Raw genomic sequence first — 12134 nt, forward strand, 5'->3', positions numbered from 1 at the left:
AAACAGGAGATGGCAAGAGTGAACGTCGACATTCTGGGAATCGGTGAACTAAGATGGACTGGAATGGGTGAATTTAACTCAGATGACCATTATATCTACTACTGTGGGCAGGAATCCCTTAGAAGAAATGGAGCAGCCGTCATGGTCAACAGAAGAGTCCGAAATGCAGTACTTGGATGCAATCTCAAAAACGACAGAATGATCTCTGTTCGTTTCCAAGGCAACCCATTCAATATCACGGTAATCCAAGTCTATGCCCCGACCAGTAATGCTGAAGAAGCTGAAGTTGAATGGTTCTATGAAGACCTACAAGACCTTTTAGAACTAACACCCAAAAAAGATGTTCTTTTCGTTATAGGGGACTGGAATACAAAAGTAGGAAGTCAGGAAACACCTGGCATAACAGGCAAATTTGGCCTTGGAGTACAGAATGAAGCAGGGTAAAGGCTAATAGAGTTCTGCCAAGAGAATGCACTGGTCATAGCAAACACCCTCTTCCAACAACACAAGAGAAGACTCCACATATGGATATCACCAGATGGCCAACACTGAAATCAGAATGATTATATTCTTTGCAGCCAAAGATGGAGAAGCTCTATACAGTCAGCAAAAACAAGACCAGGAGCGGACTGTGGTTCAGATCATGAACTCCTTATTGCCAAATTCAGACTTAAATTGAAGAAAGTAGGGAAAACCACTAGACCATTCAGGTATGACCTAAATCAAATTCCTTATGATTATACAGTGGAAGTGAGAAATAGATTTAAGGGACTAGATTTGATAGAGAGAGTGCCTGATGAACTATGGACAGAGGTTCATGACATTGTACAAGAGACAGGGATCAAGACAATCCTCATGGAAAAGAAATGCAAAAAAGAAAAATGGCTGTCTGAGGAGGCCTTACAAATAGCTGGGAAAAGAAGAGAAGTGAAAAACAAAGGAGAAAAGGAAAGATATTCCCGTCTGAATGCAGAATTCCAAAGAATAGCAAGAAGAGATAAGAAAGCCTTCCTCAGCGATCAATGCAAAGAAATAGAGGAAAACAACAGAATGGGAAAGACTAGAGATCTCTTCAAGAAAATTAGAGATACCAAGGGAACATTTCATGCAAAGATGGGCTCGATAAAGGACAGAAATGGTATGGACCGAAGGAGAAGGCAATGGCACCCCACACCAGTACTCTTGCCTGGAAAATCCCATGGACAGAGGAGCCTGGTGGGCTGCAGTCCATGGGGTCGCGAAGAGTCGGACACGACTGAGCGACTTCACTTTCACTTTTCACTTTCATGCATTGGAGAAGGAAATGGCAACCCACTCCAGTGTTCTTGCCTGGAGAATCTCATGGACGGGAGAGCCTGGTGGGCTGCTGTCTATGGGGTCGCACAGAGTCGGACATGACTGAAGCGACTTAGCAGCAGCAGCAGTAGCAACAGCAGAACATATTAAGAAGAGGTGGCAAGAATACACAGAAGAACTGTACAAAAAAAGATCTTCACGACCCAGATAATCACGATGGTGTGATCACTAACCTACAGCCAGACATCCTGGAATGTGAAGTCAAGTGGGCCTTGGAAAGCATCACTACGAACAAAGCTAGTAGAGGTGATGGAATTCCAGTTGAGCTATTTCAAATCCTCAAAGATGATACTGTGAAAGTGCTGCACTCAACATGCCAGCAAATTTGGAAAACTCAGCAGTGGCCACAGGACTGGAAAAGGTCAGTTTTCATTCCAATCCCAAAGAAAGGCGATGCCAAAGAATGCTCAAACTACCACACAAGTGCACTCTTCTCACACACTAGTAAAGTAATGCTCAAAATTCTCCAAGCCAGGCTTCAGCAATACGTGAACCGTGAACTTCCAGATGTTCAAGCTGGTTTTAGAAAAGGCAGAGGAACCAGAGAACAAATTGCTAACATCCGCTGGATCATCGAAAAAGCAAGAGAGTTCCAGAAAAACATCTATTTCTGCTTTATTGACTATGCCAAAGCCTTTGACTGTGTGGATCACAATAAACTGTGGAAAATCCTGAAAGAGATGGGCATACCAGACCACCTGACCCACCTCTTGAGAAACCTGTATGCAGGTCAGGAAGCAACAGTTAGAACTGGACATGGAACAACAGACTGGTTCCAAATAGGAAAAGGAGTACATAAAGGCTGTATATTGTCACCCTGCTTATTTAACTTATATGTAGAGTACATCATGAGAAACGCTGGGCTGGAAGAAACACAAGCTGGAATCAAGACTGCCGGGAGAAATATCAATAACCTCAGATATGCAGACGACACCACCCTCATAGCAGAAAGTGAAGAAGAACTAAAGAGCCTCTTGTTGAAAGTGAAAGAGGAGAGTGAAAAAGTTGGCTTAAAGCTCAACATTCAGAAAACTAAGATCATGGCATCTGGTCCCATCACTTCATGGGATATAGATGGGGAAACAGTGGAAACAGTGTCAGACTTTTATTTTGGGGGGCTCCAAAATCACTGCAGATGGTGATTGCAGCCATGAAATTAAAAGACGCTTACTCCTTGGAAGGAAAGTTATGACCAACCTAGATAGCATATTTAAAAGCAGAGACATTACTTTACCAACAAAGGTCATCTAGTCAAGGCTATGGTTTTTCCTGTAGTCATGTATGGATGTGAGAGTTGGACGGTGAAGAAAGCTGAGCTCCGAAGAATTGATGCTTTTTAACTGTGGTGTTGGAGAAGACTCTTGAGAGTCCCTTGGACTGCAAGAAGATCCAACCAGTCCATCCTAAAGGAGATCAGTCCTGGGTGTTCATTGAAAGGACTGATGTTGAAGCTGGAACTCCAATACTTTGGCCACCTCATGCGATGAGTTGACTCATTGGAAAAGACCCTAATATTGGAAAGGATTGGGAGCAGGAGGAGAAGGGGATGACAGAGGATGAGATGGCTGGATGGCATCACCGACTCGATGGACATGGGTTTGGGTAGACTCCGGGAGTTGGTGATGTACAGGGAGGCCTGGCATGCTGTGATTCATGGGGTCGCAAAGAGTCGGACGCGACTGAGCGACTGAACTGAACTGATATGCCTTTATAATGCAAAATTCCTTATTTTACATGTATCCTCTCACATAATCCTTATAACAACCTTATAAACAGAGCATTATAATCATTCCCATTTTACAGATTACAAAATTGATGCTTAGTAGGCTTCCCTGGTGGCTCAGAAGGTAAAGAATCCGCCTGAAATGCAGAAGTCCTGGGTTTGATCCCTGGGTTGGGAAGATCCCCTGGAGGAGGGCATGGCAACCCTCTCCAGTATTCTTGCCTGGAGAATCCCATGGACAGAGGACCCTGGTGGGCTACAGTCCACGAGGTCGCAAATAATCAGACACGACTGAGCAACTAAGCACAGCACAACAGCAAGATTAAGTCACCTACCCAGGTGACACAAATAGTAAGTGGTGGGGGCAACAGTCAGTCCCAGACAATGTGACTGCAAGCTTTGAGTTCCGAATCATCCCAAACAGCCTCCCTTCTAAGGTTCTGTCTGAACTTGTTATGTGCTTATATCCAACTTCTCCAAATCGAATAATTCTTTTTAAGCAGTATTTTAGAGAGGGTGGACAACACTGATAATAAGAACTTGTGGCTCCTATATCACCCAACACTCTTCTCTATACACCTAAAGATTCTTCATTTCCATTTTCCTACAATGGTGCCATACACTACTCTTATGCCTTCATGACTTACACAAGCCAAACTTATTTATTCTTCATACTGGTAAATTTGAAAAGTCATTATTAATGAGCTTTATAGGTCATATGAAATGTAACTGGACTCCTTTTAGAATTTAGATGTTCTTAATCTATAGGAATTAGAAATAAAAAGAAGTCGAGGGTTCCACAATGACAAGAAATGCCTTCAACACTGCAGGAGGAAAGATCCTGCCCTGCAGTTGATCACGTGGTCAGGCTCACAAGCCAGCTCTGCTAGGCATCACTTAGGGAAGTGACTTCACCTCTCCAGGCACCACTTTCTCAACTGTACACGGAGATGGTAAGTTGATGCCCTTAAGATCTCACTGACATTTTGAGATTATTTCAACCCTGTTCCTTTCCTGCTGAAGTCTTGAATTTCTTATGACCATCTTTCTGGGGTTTCTGTTAATGTTTTGAGTGGGTTTTCTGGCAGGAGTAGCTGAGATGTTTGAGAAGAATTACTAGAGCACCCTACAGGTTGGGTGAACCAAATGACCATATCATCCTTTCTTTCTCTGATGTAATTTTCACAGGGTTGGTGGCTGCCATAGGAAAGGGGCTGGAGGTTACTGTTTACAGAGTCTTTGTTTCAGCCAAATCAACAACAAAGCACAGTTCCCATGGGTTTTGAGATCTGGAAATCCCTTTTTCACACACAGCCCTGTACTGGATATTTTAATGCAGGGCTCCGGATCAGAAATGGATTCCCAAGTCCTGGCAGATGGTCCTGGAAACAGTGTTTGCTGATCTGGTTTCAGTGAATTCTATTAAACACCCCCACCCTCATCTTGCTTGTTCAGTGGTTCTTTTCAAAATAGCCATCATGTGGGGTAAGAAAATTTACTGGTACTGAGGTACATAAATTTCAACGTGAGGATTTCAACCCGACTTCTCGGGTTTTGTAAAAGGAATATTTGCAATTTTGTGCTTCTTTTCCCCTTCTAAGTGTGCTTACAAGCGAAGTCTTAGAAAATGGGAAGTAGAAAAGCAGTGATCTTAGAATGTAGATGATAAAACGATTAGGGAAGGGACAAAGGAACAAGCAGAGAATTGGAAATAATGATTTCAAAAGAGGTGATGGTATGAAGCATGAAATTTATTACTTGAAGGAAAATCAATCAAAAGGAAAAAGATGGTAAAGAAAAACTCAGAGGCCTGGTCTCTGAGTCTCAACCAAAAGTGAAGTGAAGTAAAGTGAAAGTCGCTAAGTTATGTCCACGACTCTTTGCAACCCCATGGACTATACAGTCCATGGAATTCTCCAGGCCAGAATACTGGAGGATTTCCCTTCTCCAGGGGATCTTCTCAACCCAGGGATTGAACCGAGGTTTCCCGCACTGCAGGCGGATTCTTTACCAGCTGAATCACAACCGTTCCTAAAAGTATTTTTAGAAAGACTAACACCTATAAGTAACATATACACCTACACACACACACAGCCCCAAGTGAAGGTTGTTATAAAAAAAATCACATGAAATTTTATCTATTCAGAGATGATGTATCCTTTATTGGAGGATTTAAGGAAGGAATTTCAGCCAGATCTCAGTATGAGGAACAGGTATGCTTCTCCCAAACATCTGTTTGATTTTTCTTGCAAAGACTGTGACTCCTGATTCCCTCTTTTTTATGGTCACTATCTCAGAACAAAATTTAGTCACTGTAAAGACTATATAGTATACATTTCTGTATGTTTTATTTTTTCCTATCCTACTTTCCTTTTCCCTTCATATCTTCGATTATTTACATTTATTCTTATAAGCATCTACAAAGTCTTTTGTGGGAGGATGAAGATATATACAGAGATACCTATGTATAGAGACAGGTAGATAGAGGTAGATGTAGATTAAGGAGTTAAGGGCTATGAGAGGCCTCTTTGTGCTTATTTGTAGATGGTCTCTCTCTATTTATATATGGTGGCACCAACATCAGCAAAAATTAGTGAGAAACTTTCAAAACATCTTTGACTTGAGACCAACTTAAAAAGAACAATCGGTAGAAGCTACTTGTGAAATTTGAGCTTTAGGGATGTGACATTGTGGTAAGGGCAGTATTGGTTTATCTTTGAGCACCTGGATCCCCTATGGGGGAATGAGCTAGGAGATGAGGTTTGGGAAAAAGCTCACAGACTTTGGAAAAACTTGGAATATAGGTTCATCTCTTTAATAACAATACTTGGGATTCAGGCACAAGGTGTTCATTTCTGTGTTCACAACTGATTCTGAGGATCTAGCACAACAGTTCCGAAGGAATTATTTTCCAGAAACACTGTCTCTTCCCAGTGTAGGCTCATATACACACAGTCATCCAGGAAAGGCTTTGCAAAACAGTGATGTCTTACAAGGACTGGGAGACAATTGCCAGGTATGACTCATGAGTATGCCACACAAATAGAACTTTTGTAGCCAAGTTGTCAAAGCCAGTAGATGCCCTGCTTTTGGGTCATGCTCAAGGATTCTTCCAGGTGGACCAGACTCTGCTTTGAGTTGGGCTTGACCATGAGTAAATGGCCTTGAAGAGATGCAATGACTACCCTAAGACCATTGATTTCTGAACTTCTCATTTGGTCTTGGGTTAAGCAACCATGTCATGGGTAGACTGCAATGCTTGTCAATAAACAGAATTGAAACAGACAAGCAATCACAAAGCTTCAGATGCCACCTGAAAGTGCGATACTTGTCAATCACTGATGAGCTGCCTTAGAATCATCAGAAGTTGGGGGGAGCCACAACAATGCTGATTTCTGGGTATGACTGACTCCAATCCTACTAAATCAGTATATTTGATTTAAAAATGTTATTATTTGCCCCATGCCTTACCCAGTAACTAATAAACCCTTTTTTTTACATTAGTTTTTTAATTGAAGTATTGGGGCTTCCCAGGTGACACAGTGGTAAAATTAGCCTGCCAGGGCAAGAAATGCAGGAGATGCCAGTTCAATCCCTGGGTCAGGAAGATCCCCTGCAGGAGGAAATGGAGCCCACTCCAGTATTCCTGCCTGGAAAATTTCATGGACAGAGGAGCCTGGCGGGCTACAGTTTACAGGGTTGTAAAGAGTCAGACACAAGTGAGCAACTAACACACATACACAAACATATCAAAGTATAGCTGATTTATAATGTATACTCTGTATACTATTGGAGAAGGGAATGGCAACCCACTCCAGTATTCTTGCCTGGGAAATTCCATGGACAGAGGAGCCTGGTGGGCTACAGTCTGAAAGTGAAAGTGAAGTCGCTCAGTCGTGTCCGACTCTCTGTGACTCCATGGACTGTAGCCTACCAGGCTCCTTCATCCATGGCATTTTCCAGGCAAAAGTATTGGAGTGGGCTGCCTTTTTCTTCTCCAGGGGATCTTCCTGACCCAGGGATCGAATCTGGGTCTCCCGCATTGCAGGCAGATGCTTTAGCATCTGAGCCACTAGGGAAGCTGGGCTACAGTCTATGGGGCTGCAAAGAGCTGGACACGACTGAGCAACTAACACATAAATGGATGCTATTTACAACCTGAAGCCAAACTGGAGTAGGAAAAAGAAGAAATGAGAATCTCAATTTTTAAATCCCATGTAAAACATCCCACGTAAAACTTACTGCCATCGGGCTTTATCCTTCAGGGAATTTTTCCTTGAGCTGCTCCCTTCACTGGGGCTGTCCTCCTCCTCTGTCTCCAGACTTCGACTGCAGCTCCTGATGATCTGAAAGATGCTGTTGACAGTGGACTCCTTCTCTGAATTCTTTAAGCCATTCTGTCCCACTCGTTGTAAGAAATTATCTTGTCCACTATAATCAGCTACAAACTACAGAGAAACATATTGAGGATTTGTTATCGCAGCTTGACATACTACATCTAAATAACCTACTTGGCTAGAGAAACAAAATCATAACAGTCATAAATAATGGCATTTTGTGCCTATTTTATTGGGGGGAAAACCAACCTCCAGGAAAAACATTTTTTCCTTTCACCACATGAAATACCAAAACTTACTCTTGTTTCCACTAAGACAACTTCAGTCCCCCTAGGAATCAACACTCCACTTTGAGTTTATAACACATAAAGCAATATTATTTCAAGGTTCCCTAGGGAAAAGATTAGCCACTTTACAGAGGAAGGACAGAGTTATTTTATCCCTGTAGTGAGAATTGAGAAAAACCATGACAGAAATCTATTATTCTATGGAACCAGATAAAATTACTGGGGCCCAAAGAAATGATCAAGGAAGGGGGACATTTTGCTTTATTTCCCGTATATCTTAACAGTAACACAGAGGCTTCCTGGCGGTTTTGTAAGCTGTTATTGTCTGTATTTGTAATCAGGGAAGTATCTCCCATCAGAGGTCAGAGGGTTGGCTAGGCCATGAGATATGGAGTTCCCTACTTCTGAGACGTGAGGGAGCTAGTGCGGGTACAGCTTGGGGGGCTTGCTTTAAGCTTTCTCCTTAATTTCTTGCACTTTTTTTTGTTATTTAGTCACTAAGTCGTGTCTGACTCTTTTTGACCCATGGGCTGTGGCCCACCAGGCCCCTCTGTTCATGGGATTTTTTTCATGGGATTTTTTCCAAGAACATTGGAGTGGGTAACTACTTCCTCCTCCAGGGGATCTTCCCGACTCAGAGATTGAACTTGGGTCTCCTGCACTGCAGGCAGATTCTTTACCACTGAACCACTGGGGAAGTCTCTTCTTGCACTTTATGCTCCCTTTCACAAGCCAGGGAGAGAGAAGCCAGTAATGCTGCCAGCACCTGTCAGGGGCTCTAAGTCTCCCTGATACCACGTAACTCTTTTGCTCCCAGGGGACCTGGAAGAGGCTACAGTTTTAGGACAGTCTTCCACTGTCACCAAGAAGGGGTGTGAATGAGGGTGAGAAAGAGAGAGAGAGAGAAGGAGAGATGGGGAGAGAGTGAGTGTGTGTGTGTGTAAGGTCAACAGTGTGTGCTGGCACCATGGTGAGAATGACCCTAGATTTAGGTATGGGACCTCCAGGCATGAGACTTCTCAAATTTCTCTGTAAATTCCCCCACCTTTCAATCCCTTCTTTCATTTCTAAACACCATATAGAGAGGTGTCTATATATTCTGTTTCTCAGTGCCTCTTCTCTGCATGCCCAACACTCCTTCCCATTCTGGGGGTTGGGAATGAGCAGCAATGAGCTGGGGACAGTGTGATCAGGAGCCCAGAGCACATCCTTAGAGGACACACCAAATTCCCAGAGTGCAGGAAAAGAAGGCAGCACTGACTTCCCCTCAGTCTTTCTTCCACTGACCCCAAAAAGTTACTACTCTCATCTGACTTCTTATATCCCCTTCACCCATTTGCACCTAACAAGAGAGGAATATCCCATCAACCTTAAGAAAAAAACACCCATAAAAACAACACCATTTGTACATTGCCCCATTAAAGCTAACAATATAAAGCCCCAACAGTGCTAGTTGGCCTTCTTTTCTTTGGAATGTTCAAGGATCTAGTGAAAGTGAAACTGTCAGCTGCTTAGTCATATCCGACTCTTTGTGACCCCATGGGCTGTAGTCTTCCAGGTTCCTCTGTCCATGGAATTCTCCAGACAACAATACTGGAGTGGGTTGCCATTCCCTTCTCTAGGGAATCTTCCCGATCTAGGAATCAAACCCAGGTCTCCTGCATTGCAGGCAGATTGTATGCCGTCTGAGCCACCAGGGAAGCCCCCAAGGATCTAACTGTTAGTCAACACAACTGTGACAACGGATAACCCTGGGCTCAGAGATGTCTCTCTTCTGGCTTCAGTGAGTGACAAGCCAGGAGGCAACAATGACTGTCCAGATCATGAGAGTTTTGAAAGGGCTCACCTCCAGAGTTTCTTCCTGTGAATTGTACCTCGAGCAAAGCTTCATGAGGCCAGAGGCTCCATCCAGCACCTCACAGAGCTCCTTCAGAAACACCCCGCAGAAGGGAACCACCTTGCAGCCGGGGATGTGCAGCGCTCGTGTCACCACCTTCCTGTACTCGCAGGAAGACTCGTGCTGGGCCATGGCGTCCTTCAGGCTCCTCATGGTCTCCAGATCAGACTGGTCCATAAACTGCCACATTTTTAAAACTTTTCTTGACCTATGGCAAGTGAGGGACATTGTTTTTAGACCAAAGGGGAAATAATATCGTTTACAGTAAACAGCTTAAATTCCGTACGAAATTCATTTCTGTTTATGTTTTCTTTCTGTTTTAATATTTATTTAGGATTCACACTGCCACCTACTTCCCCAAATGATGTGAATATTACTTTAATAAATTGAAACATGAAATTAAACAGAGATATATACAAAAACACACATAGGGGGAGTTAATTTCGGAAGGTGGGCACTGAACTGAAGTTTGAGTTTTTCTGATTTCCCAAAAGGGAAACCTGATGGGTAATATGGTTTTTACAAATATTCATGAAGGATCACTCACAGAAAATGTGTTCCATCCACTCCTCTTGATCTTTTAAACATAACTGGATGAGGCCAGTCCTGCAGTGTTGCCCACAAAGACTGTTTTGGCCTCTTCCATTGAACTGCTTCAACTGACATTAAGTCACTGGCCTGTCTTGAGGGATCTTATCTTAAAGTATTATTTGAAGAACAGGATGTTAAATGAGAGTCTTCATATGTTTAAATTGCTGCTAAGAACAACACCTGACATTGAACCCCACCTTCTAAAGTGAGGCAGCGTGTTGTCACCAGGAGACTCAAAGTGTTCTCCCTACAGAGGTCTCCCACCCTCCATCAGCAGAGAGCTGGGTCTGAGCAGCCAAGTGGGGACTTTTTTGCAGAGGGCTGTCAGGACATGGTAAGTGAGAAGGAGGAGATCTCCCCAAGTTCAGGGGCTTCGGGGAACTTCATGGAGAGGCTGGCCCTTGTCCTGGCAGCTTATTGATCATGTGGACTGCCTGGTGTGTGACTTCCTGGAAAAGTGTAAGGACGAGAGGCTGCCTGGGGCCGCGGGATGGCTATGTGAGGGAGAAGGATCCGGTGGGCATGCTTTGCATCTGTAGAGCCTGGGTGGGCAAAGTGCTGGGGCTTTCTGTGAGTCTGGAATGGATCCTGAGAGGCAGTGGGGCTTGAGTTATCTTGAAAGGCTTCCCTCCAAATATGGGGGCCCTAGTGGAAAGAGTCTGTAAGGGTAGGACTTCCAGAACTAGATGCTGTGGGGGAGGACTGAGTGGTGGGCCAGGCTGGGGGTGTACCACCCCTCTCCAGGTGATGGTACAGGGGGTTGTTTCCGGACAGGAACTGGGGGGAGTTAGGGCAGGTAAGTAGGAAGTGACCTTGAAAACACCCCACATGGCTTTCTGTGGGGTCACCAATGCCGGATCACAGCGGCCCCAGTCAAGTTAGACTGGCTCCCTTTACCCCTCCTCCCTTCTTTTTTCCTGTCCTGTCCATGTTTTCTGCAGGAACCCTGAGCTGGAGACAGAGGGAGAGAAAAGATTAATTATATCTTCCCACCCTATTGCAGCTTTTTTTTTTTCTTTTTTACTGCAGCTTTCTGAGACTGGTAGGGCTGTGAAACTGGGGAAAGGGTGAAGCTTTTCCTCCTTTTTTTTTTTTCTTCCCAGGTGGCACTAGTGGTAAAGAACCAACCTGCCTGCCAGTGCAGGAATCATCAGAGACACAGGTTTGACCCCTGGGTTGGGAAGATCCCCTGGAGGAGGGCATGACTCTAGTATTCTTGCCTGGAGAATCTCATGGACAGAGAAGCCTGGCGGGATAGAGTCCATGGGGTCACAAAGAGTCAGATACGACTGAAGCGACTTAGCAGCAGCAGCAGCAGTGTGGCATACAGGATCTCAGTTTCCTGACTAGGGATTGAACCCATGTCCCATGCAGCGGAAGTGTGGAGTGTTAACCACTGGACCATCAGGGAAGTCCCTTTACTCCTGTTTTTTGAAGTTTTAAATGAAAACTTGAAGCTCTGATTTATATCAGACTGGATTAAAAAATCGTTAGGTAATATCTAAGACATCCAAAAGACATCAAGAAGTACAACACGACAAACACTCATGCATCAACCTCTCAGTTTAAAAAAATAAAGCATTCATAATATGGCTGAGGCCCCAGAGGACTCCTCCGTGAACACACACCCCCCTCCCTTCCTCACCACAGGGGACCATGACTGCAACTTTACTGTGCTCCTTCCCTGACCATTCCTCATACTTTCAGCAGTTTGTACAATTGTTTGTGCATTTTTAAACTTTATACAAACAGTGTCACGCTGTAGGCAACCTGCTTTTCTGGCACTGCCATACGATTCTGGGGTTCACTAGTGCTCAAGGGCATAGGTGAAGGAGACAGCTTATTAACCACACAAGTGACGGGGACAGACACAGGGGGCCCAAGGTACATTCCAGAGTTCAGGGGAAGAAGAGCCAATTGGTAGGTTTGAAAGACAGTGAGGT

The 12134-nt window shown here is 44.1% G+C and overlaps 1 protein-coding gene across 4 annotated transcripts in view; it reads right to left on the reverse strand.

The window, feature by feature from the left end:
* Positions 1-12134, reverse strand: part of PLCE1 (phospholipase C epsilon 1) — a 359604-nt gene that overhangs the window by 81528 nt on the left and 265942 nt on the right. For all 4 annotated transcript variants that reach the window (XM_081553509.1, XM_081553501.1, XM_081553520.1 and 1 more), the window contains 2 exons: positions 9550-9808; positions 7322-7527 (listed from right to left, as the gene is read on the reverse strand). In XM_081553509.1, coding sequence (XP_081409635.1) covers positions 7322-7527; positions 9550-9808 — 465 coding nt within the window. The remainder of the gene's footprint in view (positions 1-7321; positions 7528-9549; positions 9809-12134) is intronic.

Source organism: Giraffa tippelskirchi, chromosome 2 (assembly GCF_054371585.1).
Source record: "Giraffa tippelskirchi isolate mGirTip1 chromosome 2, T2T-mGirTip1v1.2.pri, whole genome shotgun sequence".
Taxonomy (NCBI): Eukaryota; Metazoa; Chordata; class Mammalia; order Artiodactyla; family Giraffidae; genus Giraffa; species Giraffa tippelskirchi.